The sequence below is a fragment of the Diplodia corticola genome, assembly GCF_001883845.1.
Source record: "Diplodia corticola strain CBS 112549 chromosome Unknown scaffold24, whole genome shotgun sequence".
NCBI lineage: Eukaryota > Fungi > Ascomycota > Dothideomycetes > Botryosphaeriales > Botryosphaeriaceae > Diplodia > Diplodia corticola.
In genome coordinates, this window is record NW_017971503.1 from 273,315 (window position 1) to 296,506 (window position 23,192).

General features: G+C 55.5%; 10 protein-coding genes across 10 annotated transcripts; 5 read left to right on the plus strand and 5 right to left on the minus strand.

The window, feature by feature from the left end:
• Positions 1-558: 558 nt before the first annotated feature.
• BKCO1_2400087 (wsc domain protein) lies at positions 559-2,692 on the plus strand (the record flags this gene model as incomplete). The annotated part of the gene is made up of 2 exons (XM_020273188.1): positions 559-905; positions 955-2,692. 2 exons carry the CDS (start codon positions 559-561, stop codon positions 2,690-2,692), a joined length of 2,085 nt encoding a protein of 694 aa, XP_020130588.1.
• A 1,516-nt stretch (positions 2,693-4,208) lies between these two features.
• Positions 4,209-5,146, minus strand: BKCO1_2400088 (vacuolar atp synthase 16 kda proteolipid subunit; the record flags this gene model as incomplete). Its single annotated transcript, XM_020273189.1, has 5 exons — positions 4,209-4,285; positions 4,346-4,606; positions 4,716-4,845; positions 4,975-4,987; positions 5,130-5,146. The coding sequence occupies 5 exons, from the start codon at positions 5,144-5,146 to the stop codon at positions 4,209-4,211; spliced, it is 498 nt and encodes a 165-aa protein (XP_020130595.1).
• A 396-nt stretch (positions 5,147-5,542) lies between these two features.
• BKCO1_2400089 (small nucleolar ribonucleoprotein snu13) lies at positions 5,543-6,034 on the plus strand (the record flags this gene model as incomplete). Its single annotated transcript, XM_020273190.1, has 3 exons — positions 5,543-5,631; positions 5,689-5,914; positions 5,972-6,034. 3 exons carry the CDS (start codon positions 5,543-5,545, stop codon positions 6,032-6,034), a joined length of 378 nt encoding a protein of 125 aa, XP_020130594.1.
• A 701-nt stretch (positions 6,035-6,735) lies between these two features.
• On the minus strand, positions 6,736-10,394 carry BKCO1_2400090 (protein argonaute 1-like; the record flags this gene model as incomplete). Its single annotated transcript, XM_020273192.1, has 5 exons — positions 6,736-6,972; positions 7,042-7,497; positions 7,557-8,336; positions 8,391-8,644; positions 8,708-10,394. The coding sequence occupies 5 exons, from the start codon at positions 10,392-10,394 to the stop codon at positions 6,736-6,738; spliced, it is 3,414 nt and encodes a 1,137-aa protein (XP_020130520.1).
• Positions 10,395-11,245: 851 nt separating this feature from the next.
• Positions 11,246-12,418, minus strand: BKCO1_2400091 (mitochondrial carrier; the record flags this gene model as incomplete). The annotated part of the gene is made up of 5 exons (XM_020273193.1): positions 11,246-11,659; positions 11,720-11,948; positions 12,003-12,158; positions 12,212-12,221; positions 12,274-12,418. 5 exons carry the CDS (start codon positions 12,416-12,418, stop codon positions 11,246-11,248), a joined length of 954 nt encoding a protein of 317 aa, XP_020130521.1.
• Positions 12,419-12,820: 402 nt separating this feature from the next.
• BKCO1_2400092 (glycosyltransferase family 8 protein) lies at positions 12,821-13,911 on the plus strand (the record flags this gene model as incomplete). Its single annotated transcript, XM_020273194.1, has 3 exons — positions 12,821-12,912; positions 12,978-13,385; positions 13,440-13,911. 3 exons carry the CDS (start codon positions 12,821-12,823, stop codon positions 13,909-13,911), a joined length of 972 nt encoding a protein of 323 aa, XP_020130518.1.
• A 785-nt stretch (positions 13,912-14,696) lies between these two features.
• Positions 14,697-15,497, plus strand: BKCO1_2400093 (adp-ribosylation factor 6; the record flags this gene model as incomplete). The annotated part of the gene is made up of 4 exons (XM_020273195.1): positions 14,697-14,790; positions 14,897-15,052; positions 15,137-15,399; positions 15,459-15,497. 4 exons carry the CDS (start codon positions 14,697-14,699, stop codon positions 15,495-15,497), a joined length of 552 nt encoding a protein of 183 aa, XP_020130519.1.
• Positions 15,498-17,615: 2,118 nt separating this feature from the next.
• Positions 17,616-19,183, minus strand: BKCO1_2400094 (mannose-6-phosphate isomerase; the record flags this gene model as incomplete). Its single annotated transcript, XM_020273196.1, has 4 exons — positions 17,616-18,595; positions 18,663-18,992; positions 19,074-19,094; positions 19,153-19,183. 4 exons carry the CDS (start codon positions 19,181-19,183, stop codon positions 17,616-17,618), a joined length of 1,362 nt encoding a protein of 453 aa, XP_020130524.1.
• Positions 19,184-19,734: 551 nt separating this feature from the next.
• Positions 19,735-21,337, plus strand: BKCO1_2400095 (saga complex component; the record flags this gene model as incomplete). The annotated part of the gene is made up of 5 exons (XM_020273197.1): positions 19,735-19,845; positions 20,015-20,078; positions 20,280-20,717; positions 20,803-20,935; positions 20,995-21,337. 5 exons carry the CDS (start codon positions 19,735-19,737, stop codon positions 21,335-21,337), a joined length of 1,089 nt encoding a protein of 362 aa, XP_020130525.1.
• Positions 21,338-22,246: 909 nt separating this feature from the next.
• On the minus strand, positions 22,247-23,010 carry BKCO1_2400096 (thioredoxin-like protein 5; the record flags this gene model as incomplete). Its single annotated transcript, XM_020273198.1, has 3 exons — positions 22,247-22,315; positions 22,422-22,506; positions 22,727-23,010. 3 exons carry the CDS (start codon positions 23,008-23,010, stop codon positions 22,247-22,249), a joined length of 438 nt encoding a protein of 145 aa, XP_020130522.1.
• Positions 23,011-23,192: the final 182 nt, after the last annotated feature.

Below are 23,192 nucleotides of genomic sequence, written 5' to 3' on the forward strand. Positions count from 1 at the left end.
CTCTAATTCTGGAGGAGAGTCGATGACCGGGCTGATGAATATAGCGGCTGTAGGAGCCTAGAAGGACACAAAGCGGGGCTAGGCAGACGTATCTGTGGGACGCGGGCGTATAGCTGGTCACACCGTAGTATTGCTAGACCAAGACATGAAGGGGCTGTGGAGCGAGGCTGTCAGCATTTTTTCATCAGTGGTGGCGACTTAAAAAGCAAGGGGTTCTGCCCACAACCGGGCAGACGGCGACAACTTGTGAACCAGACATGATTGGCTTGTGTGGTGAGACTGTCCATCCACTAACCTACATCGGGAGAATGTCTTCTTAGCTATGCGTCTGCTGCTGCTGTCGTAACAGTAGAGCTGCTGCGGGAAGTCAGCACGAGGCATCCCTCGCTCCTTCCCAAAGCTACCGCGCCTTCCCAACTTGGTGACCCGCCCTGTTCGTGCCGGCATTTGCCCGGCTCGAGATATTCAGACTCCGTCCGTTTCCTCTCTTCTTTCTCTCCTCAACCTCTCCGCCTTTCGTTGCCGTCCGGCTTCATCTTACCTCAGTGTCCACTCTCAATGGCTACCATGAATCTCCTCACTCTCCTCGTCGTCCTTGCGGGCCTGCTTCCGACGCTGGTCCAGGGGTTCTGGAAGATGCCCTGCTACGGCACCATTGTCCGTGAGCGCATCGACCCGGTCATGGATCCCGGCCTCGTCTCAGATCACCTTCACCGCGTCGTCGGCGGTTCCGGCATTAACTTCACTATGAACGAAGCCTTGACTCGCCGCGCTGGTTGTTCGTCGTGCATCGTTGTACAAGACAAGTCCAACTACCTGGTCCCCCAGCTGTACTCGTATGAGTCGACCCTCCTTGGACCTGTCTACACTCTCGTCGAGGACGGTAGTGTCAACATCACTTACACGTGAGTCGGCAAGCAATGTCTGAGCAGTGTTGCTACTGAATACCTCCAGTCAAATCCGCAATGACGGCGAGATCATCCACCCTTTCCCCGAGAGCCTGACCATGACTGCCGGCAACCCTTACAGGCGCAGCTTCTTGGATGATGCCATGGCAAACGCCATCTCGTTCCGCTGTGATGGTGGAAATGTCGAGTTTCCCGGCCTCCCGGAAAGTTGCACTATCATCGTCGCCGCCATCCGCTTTCCCAATTGCTGGAACGGCCGCGATGCCACTTCGGAGAACTCCACCCACATGTCCTACGATGAGGCTGGCATTTGCCCTTCGACTCATCCTGTCCGCGTCATGACCTTGCGCTACGACTTCGAGTTCGACGCGTCCAAAATACACCGTACCGCCTCATCCAATAAGCTCATTTTCTCCATGGGAGACGACACCGGCTACGGCTTCCACGGTGTCTTTATCAACGGCTGGAATACGACAACGCTTTCAACCGCTATCAACACCTGTGTGGACACGGATACCGGTGATATTGCGACAACCTGCGACGTGCTGACCCAGTACGACGCCGATCAGTGTATCGACTGCAAAGTGCCTCCTCGTGTGGATGAACCAATCGACGGGGTTGGATATCTTCCTGGTAGTCATGACTGGTCAAACGAGAACTGCACCGGGCGCTCTATTGGTGACTATCAAATCGGCTATGAGAACCTCGTTCCCGGCGGCTGGCAATACGAAGGCTGTTCAAGCACCGCCGATCCGTTTGGCATCAACCAAGGGCTTCACTTTCGCGAGAGACCCGATCTCACCCCTAGTTTGTGCCGCGACTTGTGCCAAAATCACAACGTTCTTGGCTGGTTTGCTCTCCACGATGACGAGTGCACTTGCTCCAAGCTCGATCCCAAGCCTGCGAACCTCCCAGCCGTCGGCTTCCTCGGCAACTGCGACACTCCGTGCCCGGGCAACCACAGTTTTACCTGTGGTGGTTTGAACAGCACTTCACTCTACAAGCACTGCGACGGTACTGGCGATGTATGCCACAACTACGAGTTCACGCAGTGGCCCACTGACTACAAGAGACTTCCGAAGCGCTTCGTCTCCAAGACCGATGAGTACGAGACTATTGCCGTTGGTGGTGAGAAAAGAACCGTCGTCGACGTCGACGAGGACCCGGCCAGCAACAGCCAATCCTCCGACGTGCTCAAACCCGTCGTCAGCGGCGCCCGCCTTGAAGGCTCCCATGAACAGTCGGTTTTCATCGGCTACAAAGTCTGCGCGCGCCACTCCGGACATTTGAAGCACACGGCCGCCGACGGCGGCATCACCTGCAGCGTCATCGAGGGCTCCCGCGCCGAGAGCGTGGCCGCCGCCTTCATCGACTGGGCCATCGCCGAGTACGCACTCGACGCGCATGCCGCCTATGCCTCGCCTGAGGACGTGCTTGACGCGCGCATCGCGCAGCTACGCATGGCCGAATTGCACCGGCTGCGCCCGCGTGTCATGGGCATGGATGCTGTGCTCGCCGTCCTGCTCGTCTCGAGCTTCTGCCTACTCGGCATCACCCTCATCGCCAAGAACCACGAGCTGTGTGGTGCCCACCGCCGCGCCAGCCAAGTGCACAATGACATCGAGCTCGCCACTCGCCTGCTTGACATGGACCCGGCCGTCTTCGAAATGCTGTTCGCCAAGTACGCCGCTTTGAAGGCTAGGCGGGACGAGCTGGAGTTGCAGCGCAACAGGATCGTGGAGCCGGATCGTGAGAAAGACTTGAATGCTTCGTTCTCCTCTTGATGAACGACGTCTTATGGTCCTTTGCCCTTTTCTACTGACTTTTGCTGAGATTGATCACTGGGTCGGTCTCAACTACAGTCAAGTTCAGCATTTGCGTGTTGAACACAATGTAGAAGTAGTTATCTTGGCTCACCTGAGCTGAACTGGAGGGGTTTCTTCTCGGCCTGTCTTCCAGAGCCGATATGGTTAGTCATTCAACGGACCATTTTTGAGTGATTCCCTTCTTACTTTATTGCTTTCCCCTTTCGTGACAATGCAATCGTCTGCCTTTGATTGGTCGCGGCATTCACTGCGGTTTTTCCTCCTCTTCTCTCAACTCCCGACAATGAATCACTCGAGTCTAGCCGGCCGGTAGTTAGGAACGTTGGAGAAACAGCACCGGCTGCTGCGTACGACATCTATCATAGGATCTTGCCCGACCCGCCGTAAAGTCGAGTAAAAGCTGCCGCCGCCGCCCATCGGCTCGTGCAAGAAAGAAAAAGAAAGAATAGAAAATAAAAGAAACCCACGAGTAAGAATGCACGCACGCATCCTCACTAACGACGAGGAACCTCGGTTGAAAAGACGACGGATAAGAAGTACATATTTCTTCTTTCCAAGGCGACTGTCCGTTCGGCAAAACTTACCCGTAAATGTATGTACATACATACATGTACATAATACATGCAGGTCTTCGCACCACCACCACCACCCACGACGCTCATCCCGTGAGTTATGTTTTCTTTTTCTTTCGAGCGCCACTCCGGCTGCGATAGGCACAATAGACGAAGGGCGGGGGGTGGGTCATCTGATGAGTCGCCGCGTACGATCAGAGACGATGGTGGTGGCCCCCAATGGTATGTAAGCGGGGCCAGGGCTGCTGCTGCCTCGGCACCAGGAGAAGTAGTAGTACATAGATACGGTACAAGCATCAAGGAAACTTGTGAAAACAGATGATAGAGGTGTCGAGACGGAATGATGATCACTTTGGATAGATTTCGACCGTCAGCAGTGTTTGTTCCCTTTTCCCCTCCCAAGAACCGTGATGAATGCTCTGAAAATTGTGTGAAATGATCAAGCTGATGATGTACACGACGTGATGCCCCCGGGGAAAAAAGAACTCACAGGAAACACACCGAGGCGTTCACGCAATATTGATGGTGACAAAGAGACACATGTTGTAAGGAGATGATTTTGCGCCCGTTATCTACTTGCTTACACCGCCCAACCAAAAAAAGAACATCCGATTGGTTCCAAAGAAAAGTTATCAACATACAACATGGTGCTCAGAAAAGTGCCGCCCGGAAGCTCCCATGTATTACGTTTCGCAGAGGGTCCGGTTTCGCGTTCGCGCGAGAGAGCCTGGCTTTCCACGTGCGATCGTTCCGACAGTCGTTCGTTTCGGCAGCCAAAACCAGCGGTCTCGAGCCGTTGCCATTTTCGCGTTCATCAAGTGCGCTTGCTTAGACCCCCATCATCCGTACAGTGTGATTGGCTGTGCTGCCGGATTTGTGTTCACCAAGCGGGGGGAAGCAATCTAGGAGTCGTAGGAGCAGACGACACCCTGGTCGGCGCGGGAGTTCATGAGCAGGGCGACGATGAGACCGTACAGACCTACGCACATCACGTCAGCATAACAGTCCAGCAGGAGCGGGTATCGGAGGCTGCACGTACCCAGAACTTCGGCGAAAATGAGAATAAGAATCATGCCGACGAACAGCCTGGGCTGCTGGGCGGTACCACGGACACCAGCATCACCAACGATACCGATGGCGAAGCCGGCGGCAAGACCGGCAAGACCGACGGACAGACCAGCACCGAGCTGGATGAAGTTGGTGAAGAGGGCGCTCTTCTGCTGCAGTCCGTTGGAGATCAGGACGGAAACGACCAGACCGTAGATACCAATGATACCAGCCATAATGACGGGGATAATGTCTGTGCGCGCGTGTCAGCTGCCCAAGCTCTCTCTTTGTCGAATCGAGGAGCCCCGGCATCCAGAGCTGGCGAGATGCGGGGGTTGCGGCGGATGTGGAGGGAGCCATACTCTTGACGATCAGGTCGGGCCTGAGAACACCCATGGCGGAGATACCAACACCGGCCTTAGCGGTACCGTAGGCGGCACCGAAGCAGGTGAAGACGATGGCTGACGTGCAGCCCATCGCACCGAAGAAGGGCTATTCATCTCAGGTCAGTGCCGAGTCCTCTGAAGCCGTGTGGGCGTGATGAAGAGGGTGGTGTGCAGTGGGCGGCCGCGCGGGCGGTGTGGTGTCCGCATGACGACGCAGACGTTGGGGAGCACTCACAGCATAGACGGGGCTGCAAGAGGCGGGCGTTAGCTAGGAATCGGCTCAAGGAGAGGAAGTGGAGCTGCTGAAGGCAGTGGAGATGATGAAGCGGCTGGGGAACAGCGTGCTGCGGCATCTCAAGCTGTCCTGAAGCGGAGCTGGGTGCGACGTACCAGAGATCGGTGGCCATTGCGACGGTTGTGGGAGCAAAGACACTCGTGGGGGTGAAGCTAGTCGAGCGGGAAGGAGGGCAGCTGGAGCTGGGTGGACGGAGCGGAGATGGGGGAGATGGTGATGCGGGAGATGGCGATGATGTCTCGACAGGCGAAGTGCGCTTGGTGTGGTTGCAGGTGCTGTCCATGCAGACTTGGGCCGTGTTGCTTGGCATCACGTGCGGCACCGGGGGCCCGAGCTTCCGCCTCGCGCGGGTGCTGGAACTTTTTTCGCTCGCCTTTTGGTGACGCAAAGCCACAACTCCACCACTCCAAATCTTCTGCCACACGCATCCCAAAAGGGCGATCTCCGGAAAGGAACCCTTTTGTCCAGCACTCCGCTCGATTCCGCACAGCCATCCCCCACAGTCAACATGTCTGACCAGTCCGCCGCCTGGCCCGTCGCCGACGCCGCCCTCTCCCAGGAAATCCTCGACCTGGTGCAACAGTGCTCCCACTACCGGTGAGTGCAGGCCGCCCGAGAGCATGCAGGAGACACTTTTCTCTAACACTTTTGTAGCCAGCTGAAGAAGGGTGCCAACGAGGCCACCAAGACTCTCAACCGTGGTGTCTCCGAGGTCATCGTGCTCGCCGCCGACACCTCCCCTCTCGCTATCCTGCTCCACCTGCCCCTTCTGTGCGAGGACAAGAACGTGCCTTACGTCTACGTTCCCTCCAAGATGGCTCTTGGCCGTGCTTGCGGTGTCTCCCGCGCCGTCATCGCCGCCTCCATCACCACCAACGAGGTAAGAAATTTTTGCTATCCCGTGTGCGCTGAGGACCCGCGCTAATTTGTTTCTTAGGCTTCCGACCTCATGGGCCAGATCCGCACCCTCAAGGACAAGGTCGAGAGACTGATGATCTAAATTTACCTCTTACCGCCGATTTCCGATGATATTTATGGGTCGTTCAGTGTGCGCCTTGAGGTCATTCGGAGAAAATGTGAAGGAAACTTGGGGCTCAGGTTGGGCGACGCTGGGATTAGCGTCAAGGTAGAGCATAAAAATGAACGACTCGGACGTAGGTGTATCCACCCGTTCCATGTCGTGGGGTTAACTTTGGATCCTTAATTGGACTCCAACGGAATTCGAACCATTTTTTCCTTGTGCTTCATTTTTCCCCTCTATGCCGAATTGACCCTCCACGAAACACTAAGAGAACCAATTCGACAAAGCGCAAAGGCGGTGAGCACCGGATAAACAACAAACCTTGACAGCTTCCTGGCGTCACTTACTGACGTCAAAAGCAAGAACATGTAAGGATGGAAATGAGATTTCAGTAAGACTACTTTGAACGCCTACAGAATATTCCAAAATCAAGCAAGACATGAAGAAAAAGAAAATGCAGACGGAGGCACCGAACGGTCAAAGTTGTTCCGCGCCGTCCAAACCAGTAAGGGAAATCTAGAACACAAGAGAAAAGGAAGGTCTAGAGTGCCAAAGAAATGAAAAGCACAGTAAAATACGAAATGGAAACCGGTAAGAAAAGCTGAACGGGTCCCCCTTCCATCTCCCCCGCCACCACCGGCTCCATCCGCAGCCGGAATATCCATCTTAGAGACTACGGCTCACATCCAGAACATGGTGTTGTTGAGGTTTGAATGCCACGGATTGGCGTTTTCCGTCCCACCCCAAGCCTGTGTGATATTGTGCTTCAATGTGTTCGGGTTGCCGGGATATGATGGATCGAAAAATTGCCTCAAGTAGACCCGTCCTCGCTCGCACAAACGGTCCGCGTAGTAAGCCGGAGGGGCGTAGGAGACGCTCATCGTGGCGCGCACGTAAGTGTAACAGAGTGCGTTTGTCTGGACAATCGTTAGTTCCACAACTATGAGATCCGTAAATCAAATGGTGAGATGCACGACAACACTTACGAAGTCCTGAATCCCTTTGGCGTCGAACTTCATGCCGTTTTCGATGACGGTGTAGTAGGTGGGCCTGGAGGTGCCCTTGATCCCCACGTGCGAAACCAGGAAGAAATCGAACTTGTCTGGTGAGACAATTTCCGATTCAACCGTTGTTCCGGGCGTGACGTTCATGGGCAAGTTCCCCTGGTTTACGCGCTTGCATGTTGCTCCGTTGCCAGGATAGAGGCGCGTGTGGTGCCGCTTGGTGGTGACTACGGCAGTGATTGCGACTTGCTTTTCGGAGCAGAGTTTGAATGCGTGCCGGATCGCAGAAATTTCGACCTCCTTGACCTGGGTGTATTGGCCCTCGCCGACACCGTCTCTGTAGTAAAGGATCTTCTCGGGATACCGACCTCCATTCTTGTCCTTGTAAGCTTCCAGACGCTCCTTCACCATGGACTCCATAAGGTCCGACTTGATCGTCTGTAGTATCCAAAGTTAGTAAGGGGATGCGACGCATCGGAAAGTATAATGTAACTGACCTCTCGAGCCTTCTTGTTCTCTTCCGGGTATTGAAGGCGAAGCGAACCACCGTACCTCCCAAAGGTCTTATCAGTACTCCCAACAACAGCTGCGATTGAGGGAAGGCCGCCGACGGACCCAGGAGATGGATGCGTCACGTCCGCGCCAAGGACCATGACTGGGAGCTCTCCTTTGACGGCTGTGCAGACTTGTCCTAGCCCATACACCTCATGGTTGATGCCCCCGAACTTCAGGTTGAGCTTCATGGAGACATTGCCAACGTAGTTACTCCATGGGTTGGGGTTGTCGTTCATGTACTTCTTGAAAAACTTGTCCTTTCGGATGCAGAGGGACTGGATGCCTCGGATCTGATCGGCGACTTGCTTGAACTCCTCGTAACCTTGGTCTTTCAGAGCGATGAACACGACAAGCTTCGCGTTAGCAGCTCTTTTGTCTGTCAGAGCCTTGTGAAAATCTGCCCTTTTGAAGTGACCTTGAGGAAGGCTAAAATCTGTAAATCCGCCACTGGTGTTGATCCTCAGATATCCTCCAAGAAGCGTCATAAAGTCCTCATGGAATTTGTTGATACCGCTGAAAGAGGCATGGATGTATAGAACGGGGGCTATCGAAGCGCTGGCCGGGGTATCCAGATGTTTGCGTTTTACCATGTTCCAGGTGGAGTATTTCATCGTGACCGGATTGCGCTGTCCGTTGGCATCTTTGTTGATAATGGTGGGAGTATTGATCTCCCTGCACGGCACCATCATCAGATTGGGATGAATGGTGACACCGACACGTGCCTATCAAAGTTTAGCATTCGGATCTTGTTTCGCCCCAAGAAAGCGGCAGCCTACCAAAAATCCTTGACTCGGAGGAGGAAGTGCCATGCACCTGAGACCCTCGTCGATGATCTCAGCCTTACTCACGTCCGGAGATTTGCATGCAACGTTAATCATACTGCTCTGTAAATCTGCCGAAAGCTTTGGCCGGAAGGGCTGGTATGGCAGGATATGAAGTGTGCTCGGAGCGTACCAGCGCGGTGAGGTCTGTGTGCCCAAATTCACAGAGTAGTCGGCTGCGTGGTGATGCGTTACCTTGGTAGGATATTCTGCGATCGCGGTCAGTCAGTTGCTTCTGGAGATTATGTTGAAATGTTTCCCGTCTGTCTTACCGTCCGATAGATACTTGAAAACTGTCATGTCCTTGCCATCTTTCTCGAATGTCTGTTTGCTCAGAGGAAGTCCCAAACCTCTGATTGTCTTGATCCGCAAGGAGGGGTCTACGTGTTTCCTTGTTGAGCCCTTCCGATTCTGAGAGTCGTGAGCATAATCGTATGTAATCCATACCCGGACACCCCGAAGAAGTTTGTCAACCTTGGACACCCAGTCGCTGTCATTATGGAAACCGAAATACCTCCTTGAGTGGTGAAGAAATTCTTTGAGCGGTAAGGGCATGAAGAACGCACTGGTTGCAACGTTCAGATTGAGAAGGACATTTCCGAGACCGGGCGTAATCGTCGAGAAATAGCCACGATGGCAAACGAGAAGGCTGCCGTGCTCTTTAGGGCCAATCGGGTCGTAACCGCTCTTCCGGAAAACCCTGTTGTTTCCAATGCGGAACGTTGCGAAGTCCACTGCAGCATCTTCGGCAGCCCCCTTTAGAAGGAGGATGTTGAGTGCCTGTATCGCTGGCTGGAAGTTGTCGCCAAAGGCTCTGGGAAGCTGCACATGGTTTTTGAGGGTGTTGATGTCAATGCAATCCCCAAAAATGAGATTGACCTGCCTCCCATCTGCATCCCCTCTCTTCTTGAAAGTGCGAGTTTCCATGATTGCGCTAGGAACTGGGTTCGGACTCTCGGGGTACAAGTTCTTCGTCGAAATGATCAGAGAGATTTCGTCCGTGGCGAAGTCGTCGCGGCAGTAGTTCAGAGTGGGCGACTCCGTGATGAAGCGTTCCATCTCTTCCTTTTTCCTTCCCCTGGGCGATGTCGCATCGCGTTGGCCAGCCAGAATATACTTGAAAAGCTTCAAGTCGTCCGGTAGGTCAACAATGAAGTGGTTTGTCAGCACCGTCTTTCCGCCTTGACTCTCGGCGAAACCGGGGCGGGAGGGAACTGCGGACATGTCAGCTGAACTGACCATCTGGTGGCCCAACGCCGCCCGGTTGTCGGTGACATCAGGGTTGTAGTTCGACTGAGACGGCGGCTTGGACCCCGGCGGGAGAGTTAGGACAGGTTCAAAGTGGTGCAGGAAACAAGACTCTCCGTTGCTGACGAGGAACTGGGAATGCTCCTTTGGGTCGATTGCGCCCTCGACAAAGGACTTGAAGTCCCTTTCCATGCGGAAGCGTGCGTCGGTCGATTCGGCTGGCCATGCGTACGGTTGTTGAGCGTGATCCAAGGAAACACGAGTCGTGCACATGGGCCAGATGTGACCTGCTGCGTTGCACCGGAGACACTTGTCGCTTGGGAAGAGCCTCTTCTCAAGGTCCTTGAGGTCTAGATGGAAAAGCATTCCCTTGTGTTCATCGTTACCCTCCTGTCTCTTGGTCTGCTTGCGTGCCACTCGACCCTCCTCAGACAATACCCAGCTCCTGAAGTCAGCCTCCCTGAAAAAGGACTCTGCCGGACTGAGGCCGACCCAACCTTTGGCCGGATATTTCTTCGACACCTTCCTCTTGGGTTCCAGTTCCTCGATTTCCTTTTCAGTCCGGTTTAGCAGGTCGATTTGCTTCTTGCATTGCTTCAAGTCGTGGTCGGGCTTGGTTCGACAACGAGGGCATGGATGAAGGTTCGGCGTGTTGACTGGAACGCTTGCTTTCTGATCGGAGGAGGGAGGGGGGGCCTTTTTGGGAGCCATTCTCCGCGGATATGCCTGGACAGTCCAGTTAAGGAAGAAGTGTAGATGGGTCTTACTTGGGTAGTCTAGGAAAAGGCTTGGTAGTTGCCAATGAGATGGGTTTATGGAAAATAATGTTGCAGAAGAGTCGCAGTAAATACTCTAAATATTGCTTCTACGTTGGGCCTGACAGCTGGCAAACGAAACCTGCGGCAAACGGTGTGCGCAACACTGAATCCCATAAAGAAATTTACCAGTTGGACAAGCAAGTCGACGCAATTAGTTGCTGGTAGGGTACCGCCGTGAGCATATCGGACGAGCGAATCGACAAAGCCGGGCAGATCTGATCCAGCTGTCGCAGTTCGGACTGTGCTTCAATTTGCTCAATGTAGTTGTCGGCGTTCGGGTTTGGTCCTGAGCAAACACGATATGACGACGTCAGTGCCATAGCGTAACCTTAGGCTCAAAAATTCCATTCTAAGTACTGCGATATAGGGCTCAGATGTCGCCACAGATGAGTGCGTTCTAACCATTTACCTGAGGATAATCCTGAGCGGCAGACTTCTACCATGGATCGAGAAATAGTACAACAAAAGCTTCAGGTTGGTCCCGTGCAACGGTGAGCACTTTTCCTTTGCTTGATTTGCATAGGAAAAACAAAGAAAATCAAAAAATCGGAAGGTTTGATACAGAACAATGACAGGAAACTTGTAAAACAGTTGCCCGATGAGTGGAATTGATTCCTTTTGTCTATGCTGAGAAAATCTGTACACCAAGCGCTCATTACGCCCCCACGTGAGCGGATTGTCTATTGACTTACCTTTTCGTATTCGTACAAGTACATCGGCCATGGAATTGCATGAAATTCCAGGCTAGTTTCCAGCGCCTTGAAATCTCATGACGCCCTCAAACGCAACAAGAGCCATTGCGTTTGCCGGGAATGCCCTCAAGAAACAGGGCACGAAGCCTCTCCAGTACCCTCTCCATCCCTTCTCTCTGTAGACAGCCTTCGCCGCGTCTCTCCACCGCGGGAACTTCCTGCCCTCGCCAAGCGGATCGGTCATGATCCTTTGCTTGATGACATCAGAAGGGTAGCTCGTGATCCAGAATATCTGAGCGGACAGGCCGCCAGCCCAGAAGTTCACGGCGGGAGTGGAGAGGTCCGTATGCTTGGAGAACCAGCGCGAAAAGACGTCGTAGGATCCCCACCAGAAGAAGAAGAAGGTGCGGAAGAGGAGGGTGGCAGAAAGACCATGATATAGACCGGGCAGTCCATGGCCGCGGAGCTACAAAAGTAAAGTCAGACGGCAAGACACTTGTGACCCAGATATCGTGAAGAACCGTACCAGCTTCTTCGCACAATCAATCGGACCGCTGTACAGCCGCTTCGTCTTATCTGCCGCATATTGTACCTGCAGCCGTGCCTTGACGTGTTCGACGGGCGCTGCAATGAAACTAACAGTCCAACCGGCACAGATACCAGCAATGCCGTGGCCCACTGTGGGGAGTTTCTCATATTTCGTGAAGAGGTTTTCGCGCAGGAGACGGCGGTAGACGGTGAGCGATCCGAGCATGCTATGACCTTGTCAGACTTATCGCGTGTGAGGTGCATGTATACGCGTGCCCTACAGCGAGTCCATGGCCATCCAGCCAACCAACGGCGGCGTCGCGCCCTTGTACAAGCCGCGCACGCCTTCATTCCGTACCGTTTTCAGCAGGCAGTCAAGTGGGCCGCGGAAGTGAGTGGTGTCGGAGGTCTGCAGGCGGACTTTGATTGTGTCGAAGCTTTGGGAACGTTGTCAGCAGTGGATGCCGCAATTGAGGCAGGAAATGCTCACGGGTGGCCGACTGTTGCAGTGTCAGCGCGGAGCAGGCGCAGTCAATTGAACGAGGCTCTCACCACTCAGCTTGGCAATGCCTGAAAACACGCCGGCGACGAAGCCCTTGTAGTTGCTGGGCGCAGGGGCGACGTGCTTCTGCAGCACCGGGGCAGCGGGCGTGTCGACACCATGGCTGACGACGGGTGCGCTCCCAGTTGCAGACATCACCGGGGTTGTGGGCGGGAGGTCAGCCGTCGCGCGGCGGAGATTTTGGGCAGGGCGGAAAATGGTGACGTGCGCGGGCGCGCGTGGAGCGCATCAGGGACTTTTCGGCGGGCTGGCATTGGTCGGGGCGGGGTGGGCGGCGATGACGGGTTGACAGCAGCACGAGATGGCAGGCGTGCGGCAGCCGGCTGTGATCCCGAGGACGCGGAAGCCCGAGAGTGGGCAGCGTCCGCGACTCAAGGCACGGCCGAGTGCGAGGGGTCCGTCACGACCAGCGCGCTGACCCAGAAACAGAATGTCTCCCCGGGCGCGCTCGCGTCGCGGAGATCCTGTCCTGAACCCCTCCGCCCCTGCATTGTTCGGAGGCTACCCACCACTCGTTGACCGAAGAACCGCAGAAACATGAGCGCTCAGGAAGACGTAGACGCCGTGCAAGCCGCCAACCCCGACCAGACGCGGGTGGTCGACTCCAAGAAAGGCATGCCACTCGTGCTGTGCCGCACCATTGGCCGACTGCTAACGGACCTCCAGTGTGGACCGTTTTGATCACGAACACCAGCTATCTGCAGGGCCTCTTGACCCTCGACTACTCGCTGAAGCGCGCAAAGACAAAGTACCCGCTGGTCGTGCTGTACACGGACGAGTTCCCGCCCTATGGCCACCGCGCGCTGGATGCCCGCGGCATCCCCAAGAAGCGGGTGCCCTACCTGATGCCTGAGGCGCACAAGGACTACAGCAACGACCCACGCTTCTACGACTGCTGGAGCAAGCTCACCCCCTTCAGCCTGGTCGAGTATGACCGCGTCGTGCAGCTCGACGCCGACATGCTGGTGCTGAAGAACATGGACGAGCTGATGGAGCTGGAGCTCGACTCGCCCGACCTCAAGGGCGAGGGCCCGCGCGTCTTCGCCGCCAGCCACGCCTGCGTGTGCAACCCGCTGAAGAAGAGCCACTATCCCGACGACTGGTGAGTAGCAAGCAAGCAAGCCGCCAGTGCCGGACCCCCGCTGACACGGAGCAGGGTCCCCGCCAACTGCGCCTTCACCACCCAGCACGCGGCGCCGGACGCGGCGCAGAAGGAAGGCGCGCCGCCGACGGCTGGGCTGGCCATGCCCAACGGCGGGCTCCAGGTCGTGAACCCCTCGGCCGCCGTCTACGGCACCATCCTGCGGGCACTGCAGTCATCGAACACGGACTCGTACGAGTTCGCCGATCAGTCGCTGCTTTCTGACGTTTTCGGCGGCCGATGGGTGGCCATCCCGTACATCTACAACGCGCTCAAGACGCTGCGCTGGAAGGACGTCCACGACGCCATCTGGCGCGACGACGAGGTGAAGAACGTGCATTTCATCCTGAGCCCCAAGCCGTGGCAGGAGACCAAGGACATGCGCATCAAGCGCAACTTCCAGACTGAAGCGAACGACTGGTGGTGGGAGATTAATGACGAGCGCAACCGGGTGGAGAAGGAGGGCGGGCTGGACGACAAGTGGTGATGGACGTTTGGGGCCGTAGCCGGCGGAGCTTTGATATCGGACATTTCTTGCGCAACTTAGCGCATGCGGGCGCGCATCCTCCTATGTGCAATTCATCGTGAAATTGATCGCCGTGGCGCCGCCGCGCCGCAACACCGCAGGCCTAACCGCCAGCCGGGCAGCGCCTGCGGCTGCCCACGACAAGGGCGCGCTGCGGGCAGCCGTTACGCCGTGCCGCCGTTGGCCACGGTGCACGAGTGTGGGAGCCGTTGTCGCGGAGCCGCCGTGTCGCATGTGGCAGGCGTGGTCGTGCGCGGGAAATAAGGCCTGCGGCTTTGCATTTCGCGGATCGCAGCTTGGCCTTGCATCCCCTGACTTGACCACAGGCCTAAGCCCTACATCCAGGAACCGCCCCCAACTCAGTCACTGGCCCTCCAGCACCACCGCAGATTCTTGTCGACAGAGCGAAGGAGGCCCCTATCGTCCGGCTTTTGCTGTAAAGGAGTCAGCTGTCCGGCCTGGCTCAATTGCGCTCTGCATTCTCCGCCTCACCATACCTCTCTGCCACCGACCCTCGACCCGAATAGCACCGGCGCGCGTTTCACACAGGCCCGACGCCGCTCATCTCCCTGCGACTTCCGCCGCTGTCTAAAGCCGACGTTTCAACCGCTCCCACTCCCCCACGCCCACCTGTCCTCACCCACCCCAGAGGCCTTGCCTGCTCCGCCGCCTTCGACCTCGACCCCTCACCTTCCTCGTTCTCCTCCAGTAATCCGTGCCGTTGCGCGACCGCTACAACCGCCAACATGGGTGGCTCAATATCCAAGATGATGAAGCAGATCTTCGGCACCAAGGAGATGCGTATCCTGATGCTGGGTCTGGATGCCGCCGGCAAGACGAGTACGTCTCGCCTGATTCCATGTTGCTTTTTCGCTCTGCCGCACCAATGCGACTGCCAGCGCCGCGACTCCATTGGACGGCCGTGCTAACGCCTCTGTCTCCGTAGCCATCCTGTACAAGCTCAAGCTCGACAAGGATGTCACCACCATTCCCACCGTCGGCTTCAACGTCGAGACGGTCATGTACAAGAAGACGCGCTTTAATGTGTGGGACGTCGGTGGACAGGACAAGATCCGTCCTCTGTGGAGACACTACTTCTCCGGTACGTTGGCTCTGCGCTTCCACTTCTGCCGCCTGAAATTCCACATCGCCGCGCATTTGGCCGCCGCTAACGTCGCGCATACAGGCACACAAGGTCTCATCTTCGTCGTTGACTCGAGCGACCGTGACCGTATCGAGGAGGCTCGTAGCGAGCTGTCCCGCATTATCGCCGACCGTGAAATGAAGGATGCCCGCCTTCTCATTTTCGCCAACAAGCAGGACGTTTCCTCCTCCATGAGGCCCGACGAGGTCAAGAACAAGCTGCAGCTGGATAAGATTGCCAAGGACCACAAGTGGAAGATTGAGCCCTCGTGTGCCACCACCGGCGAGGGTATCTTTGAGGGTCTGGTACGTCACTACTCGAAACTCGCGCCCTGCTGGAGTCCTGGTTGTTAACCTTAATGCAGGCTTGGCTCTCCGAGCAGATCAACACGCAGCCGAACTAAACAACCAGCCTGACTCGTCTTGATGAGATCGCATGATCTCACATCACCCGAGAGCGATCATTCACTACCCCGTTGCGTGCTTTATCTCGGCGTCGTCCTTGCTGCCCTCTCGCTAGATACCATATACCCCGAAACCTCTCCCATATCCTCCCAACAGTCAGCGCACACGCACATATGTCGAACCGTGTCGCGTCGAATTGAGCGAGCGAACGAGTAGCGCTCCAAGCTGACCCTTACATCTCGACGAGCGAAATAGAACGTGGTCTTGAAAGCAAAAAAAGAGTTCATTGCCGTCGCCATGACCCCAGTCAAAAACACATATACCTGTGTGTTTTGGGGTTAGAGAATCGTCGCCAAACGAATTCTCTTCTTGCTTTACAGTTATTCCAAACAACCCCCATTTTAGTCTTCTTTAATCAGATAGTCTCTCTCCCCTTGTCGTTTTGGTCTCGTTAGTCGTGTTGTTCATGATACCTGGATTTGCGTGCTCGTTTTTCCACATATTTCCTTTGCTCGGTCTGTGCTTTTCAGCGCCTTCTTTTCCTTTTTTTTTTCTTTCCCTTTTGGTTTCCTGAGTCACTTTTTTTTTGTTGGTTGCAGATTTCATGCCCAACATCCCTGTCTAGTACATTTTCCTTAATATCCAAACACCACACATCACCCCCCTCAACATCAATCACTGGAAGCGGTTGAAAGGAGAGTGAGTGGACTTGAAAGAGTATAGCGGGGTTGGAAGTGAGGTCGCTTAGTGAGGATGAGGACCTGCGCTCGGAAGTGTCACAGTGAGAAGCGGCTGAAGCTGGAGGATTTCAGAATGGCGGTAGATTTGATGGCTGGATGGATGCATCAGAGCATCTATGGTGCGTAGAGAAGGTGTAGCGTGTAGTAGAAGCCGGTGTGGAGGCGCCTGTATGTAAAGAACCTGATACTGATGACGACAATACTGCATATCAGGCGTCTGGCTTTTTTTTCTCAACTACTCATCCAAAAATGATTCCAATCTTCTGATCGGCGCGCACAGCCTTTTGTGCGAGACAACTGGCTTATACGCAAACGAGTACGACAAGGCTGTAATCAGCCAGGTCTCGTATACAAATATACGCTGGTGGACGGCTACGATCGACGAGCCAAGAATTTGGCCAAGTAACGTTATGCTTGTTCTTCCTTGAGCATGACATCTTGAAGAGAACGTTGTAGTGAGTGGTTGAACGGACAGAAGTAAAGTGATGCGCTAACAGCTTCCAATAACCCTTCGCGAATACCTCCCACATGGAGGAAATCATGTGTCCGACGCATCGACCGATGAATCCCACTCGTTCCTTTTTCGTTGGAAGAATCCCAGTCCCGATATTGAGCGTTGTAGATGCTTTCAAATAACGCGTACCTTCCCTGTCCTCGTACTTTCCCTTCCCTGCAGCCCGTGCGGAGCCGCCAAAAATGAAACGCAACTCTCTCTCACACACATGCCTATTGCTTGTCAGTTCGCGGATCCGCATGCTAATTACATAGCTATTCAGTTGCTTTTTTCTGCATTCTCCCCGACATCGGTGGTGGTAGTGGCCCGTCTTGCGTCTCCCTCCCCACTTCATCCCCCCCTGGATCTTCACGTAAGTCACGAAGATCGGGTTCCAGAGTGCGGATCGAGAGGGGGTGTGCACTTTGCCATGTGTCTCGCCCGCATGCTCTGTGCTGAGGCTAATTTCGCTCATGAGAGAACCGGAAGTGCTGCTGGACGAAGTTGGTTGTACGAGGGTGGCATGAGAAGTCCCAAAGTAATAATAGCGCGGAACGTTCGGGGAGCACGGGGTGACTAAAGGGAGAAAAGATGCAGGATAGGACTACGGTAGATGATTGTGGCTCGAAGTAGGCCGCACAGACATTATAATAATCGAGATTGATCAACTATCTCCGAGATCGTTGCAGATGCTTTTGTTGCCTACTCTCATTACGCTCGTGCATCTCTGAATGACTATGTAATATGCCAAACCGACTACCTAAATAACGCGCTGCGTATCACATGCGATATGCGATCAAATGGACTCGTCGCTCATGATCTAAACTCACTGCGGATGTACCTCTGTCTTCCCGTTCTCAATTATACTCAAGGATTTCCCCCACTCACAACGAACTCTTGGTCTTGTCGTCATCCAGCTCGCAAAACGCCTTGAACGTGACGAACTCCTCGCCCTTCTCGCTCTCGCTCTCCAGCACTGCCTCGGCCGTCGCGCCGACAAAGTAGACGTACCCTGGCTCGATGGGCTCCTTCTTCGGGCCCACGGCAATGGTACCTTTGCCAGACGTACAAAGGATGATGCTGGGGCCCTGGATGGGGTCGAAAGTGACCTTGGCGCCTGGGGCGCGCAGGGCGGTGCGGACGACGCTGAACTCCTCGATGGGCGGGTCGTAGAGCTCCGAGTCGCTGGCGGACGAGTACGACTTGGTGTTGTGCGTGACGTAGGCGAAGTCCTTGGGCGTCATCTTCTGCTCCTCGATGGGCGCGTACGAGTACGTCAGCATCGACGTGAGGGTGCCGACGTCCTTGAACTTGGGCGTGAAGCCCGCGCGCACGACGTTGTCCGACGACGCCATGCACTCGATGATGTCGCCGGACAGGTAGGCGTGGATGTCGTCGGCTTTGAGGAACATGGCCTCGCCCACGTCCAGCTTGACGTAGTTGAGGAAAAAGAGCACGAAGAGCCCGATGTCGCCCGGGAATTGGCCCGAGAGACGTTGCACCAGCTCGGCCAGCTCTTCGCCGCTGGTGCTGGATACGCCGCCGCCGGCGAAGGAGGAGCCTTCGGACTTTGCGGAGGAGAGGAGCTCTTCCGCCGTGGCCCCGATGGCTGAGGCGTCGGAGGTCATGAGTGAGGTGAAGGCGTTCTGAAGAACGGCCTTGTTCTCCTTGGTGTCTTCTTCTGACGTCGACGTCTCGCGGCCCTTGATTGTGTTCTCGAAGTTTGTGGCGGCTTCCTCGCCGACGAGCTTGCGGAAGGTAGGGACGTTTGCGAGAAAGTGCGCAATCTCGGCGAGCGGGCGGAAGCCGCAGAAGCCGTCGAAGGGAGTAATGGCGATGGTCATCTCGGGCTTGTGGTTGTCGTCTAAGTTCATGTCACAGCAGTTAGCTTCCTGTCCAGTGCAGACCGGGTCCTGGGGTGCTTGGTGTACCAGGGTAACTCTTGGGGTCCTTTGCGTGTAGCTGCTCGGCCAGTTTCTTGTTGGGATGGGCCTGAATACTCAGCGCCTTGCGAATGGAGAGCACCTTGAACAGGAACGGCAGTTTCCCACCGTAGCGCTCGGTGATTTCGCGACCCATGAGCATCTGGTTGTCCTGCACCAGATCTAGCAGTGAGCGCTGTGTGGCGACGTCCTTGGAGGGCAGCGACGGGTGGGTGCCCATCCATAGCTCGGCGTAGGGCTTCTCATCTTCAATGGTGAGATCGTTCGACGGTGTGGCGGATGCAAATTTGGCGGCGGCGGAGGCGGAGCCCACCTTGCCTATGTGAGGTCAGGTCTTCGCGGGTTCTTGGGCGGGGCATGCGCATCGCGAGGAAATTGCGGCTCGGTAGGGCTGCTTACCCCAATCGTAGCTGTTGACGCCTGCGCAGTGGTGTTAGCGGGGTAGCGCAGTAGGTCATTTTTTGGATCGGCAGCATACCGCACTGGAGGCGAATCAGAGGGACCTGCATGGCTACGGAATGCTGAGTTGTCGGCGACAGAGAAGGAGTGCGAGAGGAAGGAAACGACAGGTTGTCAGAAAGGAAAAAAAGCTGTAACGGAGACGGGCCCCTCGCATACAACGTCACACTGGCGCATCAAACAGAACGGGAATCGCACCCGCGGAGGCGGCGGGCGGCGGGCGGCGGGGACGGCTTTTGTGGCTTGGCGCGCCCGGGTCGTAGCAGGGGTCCAGCAGGATCGGCGCCGAGACATGCAGCACGCAGCGCCCGGCTTGACCATTGTGTAAACCACCGCCCGATCACTCTCGCCGTGCCGCCGCATTCAGCTCTCATTCCCCTGCCCGCCCAGCGCCAGTGTCGCATCCGCCCGCGCGACATTGTGCGCCCCAGAAAGCACGCGCATCGGCCCACAATTCCCGGCTGGTTGCGACTCGAATGCGCTCTTGATCTTCTCTCCGACCCCCGCGCAGCGAACGCGGAGAAAAGAGCCAGCTGGGCACGCGCGGCGGCGCACCAACCACACACCTCCTGCCTCCCCGCCCCATCCCTCCCTACCAACCATGATGTCGCGCAGCAGACCCCGCGGCGCTCAGCTCAAGGATGACGCCGACGAGGAGCGCAGTATCTGGAACCAGCTCCGCGCTGATGCCAAGAAGGTCGATGCACTGGTGGTAAGGCCGCCATCTCTCCTCACACTCCCCTATGCCCTGGAGCTGCCACAACGTTGCGTCCTGGTCCAATTGGGCACTGCCCCTTTTGCGTGTGTTGCAGCGGGGCATTTGGTCCGGATTGCGCAGAGGCGTGCCATTCCTGGTGAAGCCAGACTGACTGTTTCGCCAGAGGGAATCCAATGAGATCGAGAAACGCATCTACGAGCTCGGAGTGGCACAGCAAGCTATTGAAGGTAATATATGGTGTAGTAACTCTCTCTTCTCTGTCTTTAACTTGTTTGCCCCGTATCTGCACGTACTCTTGCTTTTGACGTTTCCGATGAGGTTGCATGTCACGTGCGTTTAAACGAAGATCGTCACCCCAGAGGATGCGCGTCTTCCATGAACGACTACCGATTCTTGCCTGGTTGACTGATCACTAACTTTGTGAATAGGCCGGGGTGATATGCCTCCAGCTGATGTTGACCATGAACTCGACGACCTGGTCCGCAAAAACATTCGTCTTCACGAGGCCATCAGCAGCCTGACGGACGGCTCTTCGTCTGACAGCAACATGTCCATCACCCAAGGACTCGAACTCCTCTCGGCTCTCCGTGCCGCCTCGGCCAGCTCGCCGGATACCATCTCCAACGGCTCCCGCCACGCCAGCTCCAAGGTCCAGCGCAACCCAAAGCGGAACAAGCTTGACCATGCGTCCAACGACGACACCGACTCCATTGCCGACTCGCCAAAGCCGTCTCTGAGCTCCGGAGTCAAGGATCGCCTGGGCGTCGGAAGCAGCAAAGCCGGAAGCAGGAGTACCAGCGTTGGCGCCGGACGCGAGACTAGTGTCAAGGTTGAGGACGGCAACGACAGCATGGACAGCGTCAAAGGTAAAGTTGACGGTCTCAGTCTGTCTACTAGGCATAGACACCGAAAGCCCAGCAGCAAAGGTTAGACTGACTACGCTCTCCAAAGTCTCCACCGTCGGCGACCGTCATCGCCTCAGTGTCGGCACTGAGGTCTTTTACCGCAACAAGCAGAAAAACACTGAAGGCGAGGGTATCCTGTGCAGCGTTACTTCCGTCATCGGGGAGGGCAAACAACGGCGGTATATTTTACTTTTCTTCGCTGAGGGCTATTGCAGCCGGACTGACGCAGTCGCGACAGGTATGAGATCATCGACTCTGATCCGGACCCCTCTACCCCCTTGCAACCATACCGCGCCTCTGTCAGCAACCTTGTTCCCATTCCGGTGACCAATGCTGGCCTGACCGAACTACCACTCCGGAAAAACGTCCTTGCTGTATACCCCGGCACGACCACTTTCTACAAGGCCGAGGTAGTTGCCTCTCGGGCAGGCAAAGGCCTGAAGAAGGATGGAAAGGAAATCGGCGGGTCCCTTGGCGAGCTCAAAGACGGCTTCGTCCGACTGCGCTTCGAAGGCGAAGATGAGGCTGATCGCGAGATGGATGTGGAGAGACGATATGTCCTGCCCGAGACTGGAAGATAACACACCACCGTTACCGGGCTTGCTGCGAATCCACATCCTCCCCACAACGTTTTCCTTCTGGAGAAAGGGCGCCAAGGCCAGCCGCGCGCACTTCGCCCTACTCTACGGCCGGCATGTCTGCATGATCGGAGTTTTTGTTTCAATTTGGATACGAAAGATCTTAATCGATGAAGTTTATGATGATATGCTTGGCTCCTATCAGGTTAACTGGCTGTTCAACGTTGTTTTTTGCCTTCTTTACGCGTTGTATGCTTCTGAGGCTGGCAAATGTTGATAGCGCACGTGTGCATTCTCTTTTCTCGGTTCAGTTCTTCAGCATGCGTCTCTGCATAGTCTGTCTTCTGGTCTAGAATTTCCCTATGGTCCATGATTCCGAGCCACCTCTTTGAACTAGTATTTCCAACCAAACATACTGCGGCACCCGTCTCCGGGTTGCATCGGGTGAGAACTAGCTACGCATATTCATGCACGAAACAGCAAGGCCCAGCAATAGATATTGAATGAAATGAAGCTTCTGTCTTTGAACTCAGCTAATGGTCATGGTCTTCGCTCTCAGGCCATCTGCAACCAGGGGCAGGTAACATGACGCTTGTCCAACAATGTCGCAGGCAATGGCCGTGAGTGCAGCATAGGGACGCAAGGGACGGGACAGGGTTGTTCGGTAGCCTGGAATACACACACATCTGAAAACGACATCATGTGAGGAAGAATGACACAGAATTGCTTCACGCTAGATACTAGGTAGCATGCGTGCACGGAACAACTCGGAATGCTCACTGATAAGGGTCAACTGGGACAGTAGAGCGGAGCAACAACAGAAAAGAACATGCACCTGAGCCACTTTGCTCCGTAAACCCCTCGCATATTGAAGATCAATGACCTTTTTTGCTGCCCTTTGGGAACCCGTACCTAGAATCCGACAAAAGCATCAAGTTTCTTTTGATTGTAAACGTCACCCTCAACCAGCTTCTCCCACTTCTAGTAAATAAGTCAGCTCACAGCAATTCCCAACTCACCCGACCAAAAAAAAAAGACAGATGCAAGGAAGGAAAAAAGGGGAAATGGATCAAGGAAACTGACTTACCCCCTCGGGCGTAACCTTGACCAACGTCGGCAAGTGCGTGATACCAAACGGCGCCTTCCTCCACACATTCTCCGGCGTCCTCCATCTGTGTAAAGCAAAATCCAGTCAGCCATTCTCTCTATCTCACTCTCTCCCCCCCTCCCTCTCTTCCCTCCCTCCCTCCCCTCTACCCCACCGTCCCCCAACCCAACCCAACCCAACCCAACCCAACCCAACCACAGCCACCACCCCCCGCAAAAACCCCACCCCCCAAAAAAAAAGAAAAAAAGAAAAAAAAAAGAGGAAAGGAAACAACAAAAACTCACTCATCCTTATCCCCCACCCACACAACCCAGCATTTCTTCCCGCCATCACCGTCGTCCGACGACGATCCGCCAAACTTCCTCTCGACCATCGGCTCCGCCGCCACGCAGTCGCCGCACCAGCTGCGTTTCAGCTGACCGCCGTCTGCCCCGTCCTGCACGACGACGTGCGACGCGTAGACGGCGGCGAAGCTGCTGGCGCCCGAAGCCGCGGCGTCGCGCTGCAGCTGCTGCGCGAGCGCGCTGGGCGAGGCGGTGGCGTCGGCGGCGGGTGTGAGGAGGGGCATTGTTGATGGGGGTGGGTTGGTTGGTTGGTTGTTGTTGTTGCTGTTGCTTGCGCTGTGGTGTATGCGTATGGTGTTTTCTTTTTTCTTTTTCTTTTTTCCGGTTTTGCGTTGGGTGAGAAGAATGTGCGAGGAGCGCTTTGGGGATGGTGAAGCATACGATGGGGGTGGGATTTAAGTTTCCC